This window comes from Trematomus bernacchii, unplaced genomic scaffold (assembly GCF_902827165.1).
Source record: "Trematomus bernacchii unplaced genomic scaffold, fTreBer1.1, whole genome shotgun sequence".
Lineage (NCBI taxonomy): Eukaryota > Metazoa > Chordata > Actinopteri > Perciformes > Nototheniidae > Trematomus > Trematomus bernacchii.
In genome coordinates, this window is record NW_022988043.1 from 23,451,173 (window position 1) to 23,463,968 (window position 12,796).

General features: G+C 39.7%; 1 protein-coding gene across 1 annotated transcript; it reads left to right on the forward strand.

Annotated features, from left to right (window-relative positions):
* Positions 1-5,367: 5,367 nt before the first annotated feature.
* imp4 (IMP U3 small nucleolar ribonucleoprotein 4) lies at positions 5,368-12,433 on the forward strand. The gene is made up of 9 exons (XM_034118237.1): positions 5,368-5,456; positions 6,519-6,627; positions 6,714-6,797; positions 6,900-7,009; positions 7,710-7,842; positions 8,800-8,954; positions 9,274-9,368; positions 10,024-10,097; positions 12,082-12,433. The coding sequence occupies exons 1-9, from the start codon at positions 5,454-5,456 to the stop codon at positions 12,192-12,194; spliced, it is 876 nt and encodes a 291-aa protein (XP_033974128.1). The 5' UTR covers positions 5,368-5,453; the 3' UTR covers positions 12,195-12,433.
* The last annotated feature ends 363 nt before the right edge of the window (positions 12,434-12,796 follow it).

The window sequence follows — 12,796 nt, forward strand, 5'->3', positions numbered from 1 at the left end:
GCATGAAAGATTAGCGGTGTTTGACCTTAGGTTCCTCAGGCTAATGCAAAGATATTCACCATCAGCTTCTCGGCTCCTCTCCGAACGTTCAGCTTTTTTTAGCAAATGTTTTTTCTTCAAACTAAATGATGATTAGTTCCCAGCACTTAACTAAGTGCTGGGAACTAATCATCAAGAGCCGATCGCGTTCACACCGGAATAAGTCCCTGAGGGAAGATTACGCAAATGAAGCCGCTGACGTCACTTCTTCTTCTGCTTTGGGTTTACTGGCAGGCCGCAATCAACTTCACGGCGTATACTGCCACCCGAAGTCCCCGGAGTTGGGGACTGGCTTCAGTAGAAGCTGCTGGGACTCCCTTCTCGCAGCTTCATGCTTCTCTAGTGAATAGCCTACATACTATACAGAGATGCTGTATGAGAAACCAATGTGAGTTTGGAACATTGAACAATGTAAATCTATTCTAGTAGACCTCAACAATGGAATTATGATCAGTAAATGGCCATGACATGGGACCTTTAATGATTAACATGACCATATCAGGTAAAGAAGCTATTAAATATACCCTTCATCTTAATTCAAATTTGAAGTGACTCGTTTTTTTTCCGACTGCCTATGCCAAAAACCGGACCTGAGTGTGTGTGTGTGTGTGTGTGTGAGGAGCTCCACGGATTGGTCCATTTGGACCTGGGCATGGTCACGTCACTGTACCCAGGAAGAAAAAGAAAATCTCCGAGGCGTTCTGGGGCAGCATAGACAGGTCTTTTCTGTGTTAGAGTTTTACTCGCTAGGGTGTACTTGAGAGTTTTTGACTGTAGACCGTTTACATGCAGACAAAGCTACATAACACACAAGGGGACGGGCAGTGGCGTCGCCTGGCCTGGGCATCCGGGGCTTTAGCCCCGAATGTTTTTTCTGTAGCCCCGGACAATTCTCCCTCAATAATATAATACATTAACCGTGCTTTATGTGAACCTCATCATGACACAAGAGAGGACGGCAGCACTGTAATTTCCCGTGTTTAGTGAATGCAACAGAGGCATGACACCAGACCAATCAGAGAGTTGCATGGAAATAAATGTGTGTCATTCAAGCTCGGCTCTGTGTGTGTGTGTGGCAATAGCGCATGTGAGAGAGAGAGAGAGGGGGAGACCGGTGTCAGCATGGACCGTGTTGTTAGCATCTGGTTAGCTAGCTGCACTAACGGACATAAGGAGCTGTTTGTTCCACAACAAGCTGGAGGAGAGTCCTCTCCTCTCAGACTGAGAGACTCAGGTGAGCTAAAGGACTCTCTGAGTGTTTAGATAGTTAACTTTAGTCTAAGTTATCTCAGTGGGTCTCAAACGGTTTGGTCACAAATTATTCAAAAGATTATTTCCGCGGCACACCTTCATATGATCATTATAGTTATTAAAAAAAAGAGAATAAAGGAAAAACAGTTATGAAATACTATATGGCAGTAAAACAAGAATAGAGTTTAAAAGGGGAGTGATTAGTAAAATATCCATAAAGAAAAAGTACATCTGTTTACAGTTCTGCTTCATATGGGTGTTGAGAGAGGTATCCATAGATCTCTTCATTTTGCTCTCAAAGTGCACCAGATTGATGCATTTAACTTCAATATTTAAAAAAAAATCTTCCCGGGGGAGCATCCCCCCGGACCCCCCACGAGGAGTTGAGCCCCCCACTCATAAAAAATACCACTTTACCCCTGCCTATATGCCGTGAGCTGATTATCGAGCCTTCATTGTAACAGTCGCGGGTGTACTGTGTGTGTGCGTGTGGGGAGTGTTGCAGTAAAAAATGCCACTGTAGTGCCGCCGCCACTGTGGGCTAAGCCCCGAATGTTTTCAGGTCCAGGCGACGCCCCTGGGGACGGGTAATAACCGGAAAAGCATGACATGGGACCTATGCATGGGACCTTTAAAATCCGTCCGCAACAGACGGGGGTTGCGTTCGAATACTCCAAAAAATCAGCTCCTAAGTTCTAACCCTATCGTCTATTCCTTGACCTCTGAGTGAAACGTCATGGGGTTAAGGGATAGTGGATAGGAGAATTCAAAAGGATTTAGGAGAAGAGACTGCGGCACTTTAGAGAATCCGACTGCACTTTCACTATCCGACGTGTTTATGATGCGCCAGCAGAGGTCATAAATGTGCGCCTGCTGCTGTGGGGAAACTATGGAAACTACAGTTTTCTATACAGCGGACTACAACATGGATGTTTAATAAGAACGAGGGACTACTGTAAACTCATCTAGAGACTCTGCACCGTGCTCTGATGCTGTTGTTTTATGCTTTATGAACGGGGACAACAGAGAAACATATTCTTCATGACCAAAGTTGGAATTGAAATAAAAAAGGAAAGTGAAACTTATGCTCGTCACCCTCTCCCTCCGGTCCACATTAATACAAATGATCCCAATACATATGATTGTATGAAAAGATCTTAAAATCAATACAAATGTATTTATTATAACGGTTAGTCCTTAACATCTATCACTGTGTATATCACCATTCAAACATCTTTTAAAAGTTGAACAAACCCCACACAGCTCAGTAAAGACTGTGAAATGTTGACTTTATTTGATCATTTCAGTAAAAACTAACGTTCATATTTCTCTTTTTGATTATAATACTGATGAACGTTCAAAACAAAGCACTTTGGCAACTTACCACATACGTTTTAAAATGCTTAATAAGCACCGTAACTTTCATGATATCATTTCTCGTTCATAATCGGTTGTTTCCGTGAACGGCCGACTGTTGTGTGACGGCAAATGCTGCGGCTGCAAGGCATTGTGGGGCAGCATTTTCTCCTCTCCTTTCGGTTAGGGAGGTCCAGTGGTTCCTAGGCTAAAGGAGGTTATAAAGGAAGTTTGAAACCTCCTTTCCTTTTAATTTAGAGAATTCGAACGGCACTTATCATGGCTGCCACTGAGGGACTTCCGGGTCATTTCACTCCGTTAGGAAGGTTCCTAAGCTAAATGGACTATTCGAATGCAACTGGGGTTTGGGGTTTCTTCTTCTTCTTCTTCTCTTCGTTTTTTGGCGGATTGCAAACAACTTAAAAGGTGCATACCGCCACCTACTGTACATGAGTATGAATCATCATATCATACCAACTCTTTAACCTATGATCTAATCAAAATAAATAAATAAATCAACAAAAAACAAAACATGAAATAAATAAAACAAAAATAAAAATCTATGTTCTTTCTTGACCTAATGTTAAATTCTTTTTCCTACCCCAGTTTCACTCAAGAATGTAAACAGTGCCTTTCTGGTAGCTCTTACTCCCTCTCCTTTTGTTCCCAAAATACCAACCACACTCCATTCCCTCTCTGCCTCTAAAACTTTAGCCTTTAGTTTTTCTCTTTCCGCTTTATATATGTCACAATGTATCAAGATATGTTCTACATCTTCTTTTACTCCACAGTTCCCACACTTGTCACTGTCACTTTTCCCCATGACATACAGCGTACCATTCAATGCTGTGTGATTTATTCTGAGTCTAGCAATCGTGATTTCCTCCCTTCTGTTTCTTTCTTTATAAATATGAATTGTAATTGTCTTTTGTACTTTGTGATATTCTTTGCCTTTCTGGTCTTTCTCCCACCTTTTCTGCCAGATCTCCATCCCTTTCTTCTTAATTACTGCTTTTCCTTCTCCTTTTCCAAGTTGAACTGGTAATGTTATTTCCTTTTGTAGTGCACTTTTTGCTAATTTATCAGCACACTCGTTCCCTTTCACCCCCTCATGTGCAGGCACCCAGCAGAACTGCAGATCTATGCCGCCTCTGTGCAGTCTTAACAGGCTATGATTCAGTTCTATGAGAATGTCTTCTCTGGCAGTTGTTGTTGATTGTATGCTTTGTAATATGGACAATGAATCTGTGCACATCACCACCCTATCTGGTCTGACCTCTTCAACCCACTGTAATCCTATTATTACTGCCAGCATTTCTGCTGTGTACACTGATAATTGATCAGACGCTCTTTTTGCAATAGATATTTTAAATTCTGGGATGTATATACCAATTCCAACACACTCTTCCTTGTTCTTAGAACCATCTGTGTAAATTTGTAGGCAATTGTAATACTTTTCATTCAGATACATACTTGTTTTAATTCCCACTTCATTTACTTGCCACTCTTTTTTCCTTTCTACAATACTCATATCTATTTTAGCTTCTGGGAAAAGCCATGGGGGAACACTGCTAAATGGGGTTGCTTTAGCAAACGTGATATTGTCCACTCCATATGCCCTCGTTCTCTCCTTACTCGTCCAGCCAAACCCACGTCCCTGGAATTTTGCATATTCCCAGCAATCCTGTAATATTCTGTTTGAAATATTTTCTTCTCCACTTCCTTGTAATCTGACCCAGTATGACAGAGCAAGTTTCTCTCTTCTGATCTCCAGAGGTGTCTCTCCTGCTTCTATCAGAACTGCATTGATAGGGGATGACTTTATCGCTCCAATACACAACCGCAATGCTTTATATTGTATTCTATCAATTTTTAAAAGCGATGTTTTTGCTGCTGCTCCATACACTATACAACCATAGTCTATTGTGGACCTCATAATTGATCTGTAAATGTCTATTAATGCTTGTTTGTCTGCGCCCCAGTTGCATCCAGCTACAGCTCGCAATAAATTTAATACTTTTTTGCATTTTGTTTCCACTTGTTTAATATGCATTTTCCATGTATATTTGCTATCAAACCACAGTCCTAGGTATTTGAACTCATTCACCTTTGTCATTGGACGATCATATAGTGTTAGCTGTTGGCCATCAATCTTGCGTTTGTTTGTGAATACCATGTAGCATGACTTGCTTTCTGACATTTTGAATCCCCAGTTATATGACCACCTCTCCACTTTTTTAATCGCTCTAGCTATATTCTCCATTACGTATGGGGCATTTCTTCCCCTCATCCAAATAGCCCCATCATCTGCGTATAGAGCCGATTGAATGCATGTGTCTAAACATGTAAATATATCATTGATCATGATGTTAAATAATATTGGACTGACTGCACTCCCTTGGGGGATACCATTTTCTATTTCAAAATAGTTGGAAATATCTGCTCCAACCTTTACTCTAATGTCCTGTCTGTTAAAAAGGCCCTTACCCAATTGTACATTCTCCCTCCAATACCCATTCTACTCAATTTGATCAGTAACCCATCCCTCCACATACAGTCATACGCCTTTTCAATGTCAAAGTACACTATTGCCATTATCTCTTTCATTTTCAATGTTTTTTCCACATCATTACTCACTCTTACTAAAGCGGGTTTGGGGTTTTCTTGAAACTCGGGCTTTTATTTTGAAAAGCTTTGAAATCAGTATCGAGCGCTCTCATTGGCTCCTCTGTCAGCCAATGAAGAAAGCCCTTGTACGCATGCCCTGCTTTCTCCATGTGAGAAGTGCTACATGCTAAAGAATCATCATGGTAAGTTTAAAAAGCCTAACTCTAACATCTTATTACGTATTTTATTACGTATTTTACTATCTTTGTTTCGAAACTCGCATTAGCATTCGAGCTAACGATAGATGCAACGTAGTTTATGATACATTTGCGGGTGATACAGTATCTTTATTCAATGTAAACATCACAGTCTGGTCCACAGTTTATATCCTTTTATGTTTATGACGATATTTAGTTATATTATATGTATAGTTGCATAGCTTCCTTAGCTAATTTAATAAGCTATCTGTTTTTCTATCTGTATGGAAATTGCTCTTTTTGGGACTGACACCAAGAACTGCATTTAGAAATCCTAATAATTACATTAGCCTTTATTTTAAACCCAAATATCTTCTGAAACATGAATAATCCGACTCTATACTTGTGTTCGGCATTAACACTACTCCATTTCACCAGGCAGCACTTTGTTAACATTGAAATTGGTGACTTATCATTAAGGACATGGTTTACCTTATTTCATGGTGAGTTTCAACATTTAGTCATGGTGTCATGATACAAATCATTATATATTGATTCCAGATTTCTGACTAGGACTGCACCATTTGGATTAAATACATAATTGAGATTATTTTTGAATGATATTCTCATAGCAATATGATTCACGATAATTGAGCGATTGATCATTTTTGCATCGTTTTTATTATCTTTGAAATGTATTTAAAATCATCATCGTGTGTTTTTAGGATCTTCAACAAACAAATATATTTTGTTAAGTCTCTAGATGAGAATATGATTTTTTCCATTTTTAATTCCTTTTAACAAATATTGCACCTTCTGTGATTTGAATATCAATGTTTTATCTAATGTGCAGCCCTATTTCTGACAATTCAACGTATACTGAAAATGTCAAATTACACGTTATCACTCATTTTTAGCCATGGATGTGTACTTATTTTTCTTTATTTTTCTTCTATTATAACTAATGTGTTCTTTTTTTCCTCTATATTAAATAAAGGAATTCTGATTCTAATTATATAGTCAAAATTACGTTCGTGTATTTGAGTATTTGGTGTCATATTGTTCCAGCTTCGTCGAGAAGTGAGACAGCGTCGAGAGTACCTGTACAGGAAGGCCCAGGAGGACCGGCTCCGAACCATCGAGGAGAAGAAGCAGAAGCTCAAGGGAGCACTTGATGGTGGGAATCGGGCAGGATCATCGGTTCCATTGTCCCCGATCAAGCACCCATCCTGGTTTAACACGAGCTGTCCTTGTCCTTTGCAGAAAATCGTCTCCTTCCAACTGAAGTACGCAAAGATGCCCTGGAGCTGCAGAAACTACTGGAGTACGACGATGAAGGAGCAGAAGGTTTGTGTTATTATTCCCTCTTCTTATGAGCAGCGTCCTATTTCATGGATCAGTGTAGCCTTCAGTGTATTCATTGCTTTTGATTGGCTCTTGTCTGTGCAGGTGTCAGCTCACACATGGATGATGAGTATAAATGGGCCGGAGTGGAAGATCCTAAAATCCTGGTGACCACCTCCAGAGACCCCAGCTCCAGACTCAAAATGTTCTCCAAGGTAAGGCCACTCTCTCTGGGATGAATTGCTCTGAGATCGCTAGAACGCAGATGGGCTTGGAGATTGTGATTGTCAGCCTTTATTTTATGGGTCTCATCAAACATTACCATTCCACTCCATTAGTATATGTACAAACATATATACAGCCTGTGGTGGTGAAGTACTACATGCTGTCATTCACATGAGGGGTACTGAATACAGCAGCTCAAAACATGTATTAACTCAAGTAAAGGTATCAGAAGAGTAGGTTTACACATACGAGGAATTTGCCTTGGTGTTAATGGTGCATTCAAAGACACAGAAAGAAGAATACGTAGCAAAACATAATACTATTATAAAAGCTATTTTAAAAAACTATTTTAAGATTATTCTAAAACATGTATAATAAAGACAATATTTACACAAAATATAATTATTTGAGAAACTGAGTACAGTAAAATATGACAAATACTGTATTCAAAGTGGAGAGCTGTGCAGATTCAAAAATAGATAACATGTTGTGCAGGATTTACAATATTAAAAAGAACAAGATATTTTTGAGTGTGCACCTTGATAAAAATGTCCAATAATTCCACTGAAGATCAGAGGAAATTGGGAATGTAATCCGCTGTAGTGGTTTCTCTGATGTTTATGAGCTCTTTCCTAGAGCGGAGTAAGAAAAGAACAGAGATCAATTTGTGCTTAATGTCAATTGTTCCAGGAGATAAAGCTGATGTTTCCTGGAGCCCAGCGCATGAACAGAGGAAACCACGAGATGAACGCACTGGTCGGCGCCTGCAAAGCCAACAACGTCACTGACCTCGTCATCATACACGAAACCAGAGGAAACCCAGGTACGCACGTTACCTCGGTCTCATGTTAGGGACATCATGTTAGGTCCCTCTGGCTTTGAACAGGAGTCTCCTCCTACAGGAAGCAGCCCAAATAAAGCCACAATTAGCCACTTGTTAGCAACCGCCGTTATTATGACACATAGAAGCTTCAGACATTTATCAGTGAATTATTTACTGACATATTTCGTAGAACAAAAGGTGAACATCTCTTAAGCCAACCAAATACCTTATTTTTAATCAAGAGTCATCTGACGAAAAAACGTTAATTTTGAAACCAGAAGTGTTAAAATGCTAACTTGTTCCCGGGTTTTAGCCTCATTCATGCATGACTTTATTTTATATTACACACTAACTCTAAGCAGCTTTTGGATATGAAGTGTGTTTTAAATTGGAAAACGAAAATAACTCGCTGAAAAAGTCAGTAGGAACAAGACAAAGGACCAGCTGCAAATCCTTTCAACTAACTGAAGTATAATGAAACAGCTCCATATATGGAAAGAAAGTAAATCTTAGGAACAACATTTTGCTTTCCTATGGAGAACTTTTACTAACGTGGTCTCTCACCATCACAGTTGTCTATGACCTGTGCCTCAGATCACATGACCCTGTGTTCATTGTAGGCTGTAACTGTATTTTTAGACTCTGTAATAGACTATTGAGCTTCTCTACACAATTTCTTTCTGTATATAGTATATATATGTTTAGTAGAAGAATAGAGAATATTTTAATGTATTCTGTATATTTAAAAATGTTTAGATACTCTGAGAATATGTAAATATTGTTTCCTAATGTTTATCTTTATTTTATTATATTTTTGAAGTAATGTTGTAATTATTGTAGATTGACTGTCAAAATGCTGCTGTGACAAAATATTTTCCCAGCTTGGGATAAATAAAGTTGACATCTTTAAAAAATCCAGGTAAAGCCGGTTTTCATTATGTTGTGACTTACTTCCAGACGCCCTGGTGGTGTGCCACTTGCCTTTTGGACCCACGGCATACTTCACCCTGTACAACGTGGTGATGAGGCACGATGTTCCCGACATCGGCACCATGTCTGAGGCCTACCCCCACCTCATCTTCAACAACTTCTCGTCCCGCCTCGGCACCAGGGTGAGAGCTGGACCATCGTACACATGCCAGAGATATTCTCCTTCAAAATGTATTCCGTTACAAATACTAGTAACCTGTAAAAGAGAATTAATAATCAGTAAACTAATCTGAATTTCACAACAAAAGATTACCTGATTACTTCCCGTTATTTTTAGATGACTTCAATAGATTCAAATTCAAAGGCTTTATTGTCATATGCACAGTAGCTACAGCTTAGATATGGCAATGAAAGTAATCACGTAACATGTAATCTGTTGCTCCCCATCCTGTCCTTCCCCACTTGTCTTTTGGGAGTCACTAATTATGTGTGTTCACGCAGGTATCAAATATCCTCAAGTATCTCTTCCCGGTACCAAAGGAGGACAGTAGGCGGGTCATCACGTTCTCCAACCAAGAGGACTTCATCTCTTTCAGGTCAGTCAGTGTGAAATAGTCCCTGCATCCCGGCCTTAGTGCCCGCCCAAGACGATTCTGATTGGTTTAGAGAAGCTGGTTTTAAAATAGCCAGTGTTTTTATCGCTACTCCAGAATGATAACATGAGGAGCCAACACACTGAGACAGCACAGCTAACTCTATGATTCAAATTTCAAGGGCTTTATTATCAAATGCACAATAGCTAAGAGAAGTTTTGCCATTGAACATTTTCAGTACAAAGCTCCTCCTGCAAGATAAGATCAAAACAGAATGTCAAATGAAATACTGTACAGTAGAATAAACTTAAATGTTACTGTAATTTGAGATGTAAGTTTTAATGAATTATAAAGTTAGATTTATGTTGACATGTGTACGAGTATCTTTTATTGTATACATCTCTATTTGATCTGTTTTATTTGTAATGGTGATAGGCACAATGTTTTTATGTTTGTACCTGCCCAGGGACTGCAGAGATTAGCTTTTAGCTTTAATCTGGTATATATTAGATCTCTTCCATTTTTTCCAGATGTATGTATTTGTATGAATGGTCCTTGTTCAATATACATATATAAGACCAATAATAATACAAAAGTTAGCCTTAATCAAGGTAAACAGTGCTAAGAGTTCTACCTTTTTCTATTTTTTGTATTATAGACATCACACCTACAAGAAAACAGACCACAAGAACGTGGTGCTGACTGAAGTCGGACCCAGGTTTGAAATGAAATGTAAGTATGTGTAGATGGATAAAAGAGACTTGTCATCCAGTCCACGCATTGATTTAGGAGCTTGTAGCCTAGCTGAGCCCAGAATGGGAGCAGGAGCACACGTGCAGTCCAATAGTCAAAGAAATCAGGTCCTATATATTTTCCTAGCCACTTCTCCTTGACCTCGATGAGAAATCAAATGTGGTTAAGGAAAAAGGATGAGGAGAATACATCAGGAATTAGGAGTAGAGTTTGCATTTACACTGAGCAACGTATTTATGATCCACCAGCGAAGGTTATTGATGTGCATCTGCTGTGGTGAAACTACAATATCCATAGAAAAACTACAAAGAGCGCATCTGTATACTTAAATCTAGATATTGTGTGTTCATGGGGGCCTTTTGATTTAAACTTGGTCAACAGTGAAAAATATAACTTCATTACACGGCTTAAATTAACACCAAACTAAAGGGAAGTGAAAGGGAATGGTTGATTGCACTCCCCATCACCCTCCTGTCCACTTGCATTTATCAATATGAATCCCAATTAGTATGATTGTAGGAAAATATTTGAATCCATAATACTACATGCAATATACATGCATGACTTGAAAGACCTACTAATCTACTGCTGTATATAACAACATTCAATCATGTTGAATACAAAACACCACCCAACTCGGTAAACATTGTGAAATATTAACTTTATTAAACATTTTAAAACGCGTTATCAGCCTTAAGTTCATAGTTTGCCTTTTGGTTTAACATATTGTCGAAAGTTTCAAACCTATAAGCATTTTAGCAAGTTATGGCATATCTTAAAGGTCCCATGTCATGCTTTTCCGGTTATTACCCGTCCCCTTGTGTGTTATGTAGCTTTTTCTGCATGTAAACGGTCTGCAGAGTCACAAACCCTCAAAGTACACCCTGTAGCGAGTAAAACTCTAACACAGAAAAGACCTGTCTGTGCTGCCCCAGAACGCCTCGTTGGACATTTCTCTTTTTCCATTTTTTTCATCCTGGTCACTGTGACGTAAGGGTCACTGTGACGTAAGGGTCACTGTGACGTAACGGCTTTTGGACCAATCTGCGGACTTCCTCACACACACACACACACCCTTATCTTTTCTCAGCTGCAGCTCCGCGGATTTCTCAGCCTGAACTCAGCTGTTTAGTTTAACAGCACACACAAACTCACAGCCAGGCTGGGGGTACTGCAGCTCCCTCAGCACCCACCCTTCCCACGTCCACAGGCGCTTTCACACCGGAGTACTTTTCCCAGTATAGTTCCGATAGCTCTTGAAATTTTGCGTTCACACCAAAAAAATCCGGAACTAGAACTTAGTTCATGAGAACCTTTTCACCCCCTTTTTAGTCAGGTACTTTCATGGGAGAAAAAGGTTCCCATTTCTGATTGGCTGGGCAGATTGCAAGCCAGTCCCCAACTCCGGGGACTTCCGGCCGGGGACTTCGGGTGGCAGTATACACCGTGAAGTTGTTTGCGGCCTGCCAGTAAACCCAAAGCAGAAGAAGAAGAAGTGACGTCAGCGGCTTCATTTGCCTAATCCTCCCCCAGGGACTTATTCCGGTGTGAACGTGATCTGCTCTTTAGCTCATCAGAACTAAAGAGTTCTGATGAGCTAAGTACTGGGAACTAAGTACGGCAAAGTACTTGGTGTGAAAGCGCCTCATGATTACTGGTGTCATTTTCTGGTTGCTAACGCCATTGTAACACATAATCTCTGATGTTCCGCTGTAACAGTGGTGGACTCATCAGAACAGAGTGGGCGAGCTGACCAATCAGAGCACAGTGGGCTCACAGGGAGGGGGGGGCAGGAGCTCCAACAAGCCGTTTAGGACAGAGTGAATACACATACTATACAGAGATGCTGTATGAGAAACCAATGTGATTTTGGAACATTGAACAATGTAAATCTATTCTAGTAGACCTCAACAATGGAACTATGATCAGTAGAAATTACCTTTAACACCTGTTCTTTTTGCAGTGTATATGATCAAACTGGGCACCCTGGAGAACGAGAGTACGGCGGATGTGGAATGGCGTCACCATGCATACACACACACATCCAAGAAGAGGAGGTTCCTCAGTGTGCAATAAAAATAGTAATAAAGCAAACTGTTGTACAAAACTGTGCTTTCTGGACTATGTTTTATACCATTCTTAAAATGAATATGGTGTTTTTTAAATGACAAGTGAGTTTATTTGACCAAATATAGAGGGTTTCACACAGTCAAACTGCATCGTATTCATCAAGACTAACAGTCATTTTCAAAACCAAATTCAAAATGTTATAACTGTTGTACTATTTTAAAATAAAATGTGTATCTTTACATTTATGCTGGTGTGTGTTTTTTGTCCAAAGTGGGGGAAATAAAATGTTCTTACGTATCCATATTTGTATGGATAACTTTGCAAGTCTACTTTTATATAGCTTTTCACTGAAATATAAATATAAATGTAGTTCATTTACATGAATTGCTGAACGTTAAAACTGCCATTATTGATCTCCAGAGGGAAAATACAGCTGCTGCCAGACATTCTTTTAAAATGAAGTTGGTGATCAAGGACAAACATCTGTGCGATTGAGGCAGAGGACATGACAGATGTTATGATAAGAAGTGCCTGCTGCAGCTTTGCGCGCTCCCGTGAGTGTGTGCAGTTCTCAGCGGGCACGCAGATCTTTGCACAACAGCTCCTTT

Bases quoted from the DNA above. Each gene is read 5' to 3' on its own strand.
- imp4 (XM_034118237.1), top strand. The intron at 6,798-6,899 runs GTTTGTGTTATT...TTGTCTGTGCAG, and splicing joins CGACGATGAAGGAGCAGAAG to GTGTCAGCTCACACATGGAT. The intron at 7,843-8,799 runs GTACGCACGTTA...ACTTACTTCCAG, and splicing joins CGAAACCAGAGGAAACCCAG to ACGCCCTGGTGGTGTGCCAC.